The following is a 2,328-nucleotide window of genomic DNA, read 5'->3' on the forward strand; positions in this document are numbered from 1 at the left end:
TAAGCCCTTATTACTCTCATTTTCACTTGCAAACCCTATGCTTGGCACACAAATCTACACAGCCACATGTAACCCTTATTTTTCAGCCTGGTGCACCTTTTGAACTGCACGAACTATACTATTTTGAGCTCTTTATCAACCTTCAACATGGGTAAGTTAACTTGAAGTTCGGGTCATTAAAATTCGGTCACAATATATATTTGTTTGCGCTGTATGTTTCTAGCCCCACGTGGTTCACACATGGGTGGGCGACTTGTTTGCGCACACCTTACCACATGATCCATTTGGTGGGTGTTTGTCTTTTCGGGGAGTTGGGGAGGAAAGCTCCTTTTCCCCCTCTCCCAATCCGCCATACTTGTTGAAGAGGGTGGAGCCTACGAGTAGAGTAAAGTTATGATACCGCAATTTTGGGTATGATAATATTATCATAACTTAAAAACGCTTCTTTAGGATTAGGGCTGCCGCTCTTGCGATAGCATAGGATAGGTTATGGCTCTGGAATGAGATGTATGTAAAAGGGACTGGTTACTCTTCCAGATGCGATAATACGGTAGACTTTTGCCATCTCCATGTTTCTTCTCGGAGAGGAGTTATCCATCGCTTGCTTGTGACTACTTCCTGGGCTTTTACCCGACGGCTACGATATGTATCGATTGATCCTCAATCTATCCACTGCTTGTTCTCTTCCTTGCTATCCTCGCCCCTTCCTTTACGATACAGTATACTTCACGGGGCACGATCCCCACCCTAAAGCTCACGAACCCGCACAATTTCGCCATTGTCCCTCATTTCCTTCCGACCAACATCAGTATGTGACTCTCCAGGCCATGATAACAATAAGTTTCTATAAAATACCGCCCCCCCCCCCCATAACCAGCCCTTCTCGCCCTAACCACCGACACAAGCATGCACGCAACGGCCCGACCTCCCACCAAGGAGATATTCAACAAATATTTTACAATACCTCTGGATCCCTAAAAGTATGTGCGATGGTTCTCTTCCCTTCAGGGCCGGGAGGGAAACAAAAGCAGCAGTGATCAGGTAGGTAAGGAGAGGTATTTATACGGTATCGGTGACTTTTTTTTATTTGTTCATGATCAGTATTGACACTTAAGGGTGGATTCGGGGGGGGATTAATTACCCACACCATAGTTACTGCTTTTTACCATGTCTGGCCGTCCAATAACATATCCCCCTGTCCCTGTCCTTCTATTATTCCCCCCTTCATCGCTCTTCCTCCGCGTCACCAGAAACACGACGAACGTGGCGATTACAACCAAGAATATCACCCCGCCAAGAACACCCCCGACAATCGCCCCAACATTCTTTATTACCTTGTCGTTGCCGGCGCTAGTGAGATTGAACCTGTTTGGCGAAGACCTCTGTGTCGGGATTAACGTTGGCACAGACGGCATCTCACCGGGTGATAAGTTCTCCAGAGCTAGGGATGCCGATGCCTTGAATGCTTCGAGTGATTTCTGGGGAGTTCTATCATACATAATCAGACCCCGCGATAAGATCGCATAGATGAAGATACGGTGAACTAACGGATTTATAACGCCCACGAAGCCCCGTTGACAGTGGCGGCCCTGTGAACAATAGAAAAAAATCGGGTCGGGAAGAGTGATGTTAACGGTGAATGTAGTAATCTAATCCCGACCCTCATATTAGAATCATATTAGAACAGATGATAACTCAACGCAAACAGACGCATTCATGAACGGGCATCTCAACTATTTTTGTGTCCAACGGGAGCGGCCTGAATCCCGAAAAGAACCCTTGGCCCGTTGTAGTGTTGCTCATAGGAACGCAGGGTCTTTCAAAATTTGCCTGTACAGCCGAATGATTCTATGTCGCCAATCTGTAAGCCTTATCGCCTTCATGTGACAATTACAATAACTTTTCGACTCCTCATCCAGAGAGACAACAAAAACCTACCAGTGGGTAAAACTGGAATTGAACCTGATCCCCAACATTCGCATACACCACCTCAGGGCTAAATCTTAGAGCCAACTCCTCCCCTCCCCTTCCCACCGAGACCACAAGCACCCGCTGCGCATCCGAGAGTAGCGACAAGAAAAGGACGACGTCGAGTATGAGTGTTATCGCATGAACGATCATAGCCAGCATCCTATGATAATCCCACCCGCCAAGCCCACAGTGCCATACGCACGCGGGGCATCCAGAGGTATTTGTATCGAATTCCTTGCGACCGAAAGAGCAAACCTCCCACAAGTCTCCCATAAAGGGGGGCTGGGGGGAAGGGAGTTAAAAAGCAGTTTGATATTTGTGCTCGTCATATCCCGTTGCTTGTTCGTGGAAACGGGA

At 47.4% G+C, this 2,328-nt stretch overlaps 1 protein-coding gene; it reads right to left on the reverse strand.

Moving 5' to 3' along the window:
• Window positions 1-730: 730 nt before the first annotated feature.
• On the reverse strand, window positions 731-1,499 carry GSTUM_00010469001 (uncharacterized protein; the record flags this gene model as incomplete). XM_002841311.2 has 2 exons in its annotated part: window positions 731-1,076; window positions 1,142-1,499. The coding sequence occupies 2 exons, from the start codon at window positions 1,497-1,499 to the stop codon at window positions 1,060-1,062; spliced, it is 375 nt and encodes a 124-aa protein (XP_002841357.1). The 3' UTR covers window positions 731-1,059.
• Between the last annotated feature and the right edge of the window lie 829 nt (window positions 1,500-2,328).

The sequence above is a fragment of the Tuber melanosporum genome (assembly GCF_000151645.1).
Source record: "Tuber melanosporum whole genome shotgun sequence assembly, scaffold_7, strain Mel28".
Lineage (NCBI taxonomy): Eukaryota > Fungi > Ascomycota > Pezizomycetes > Pezizales > Tuberaceae > Tuber > Tuber melanosporum.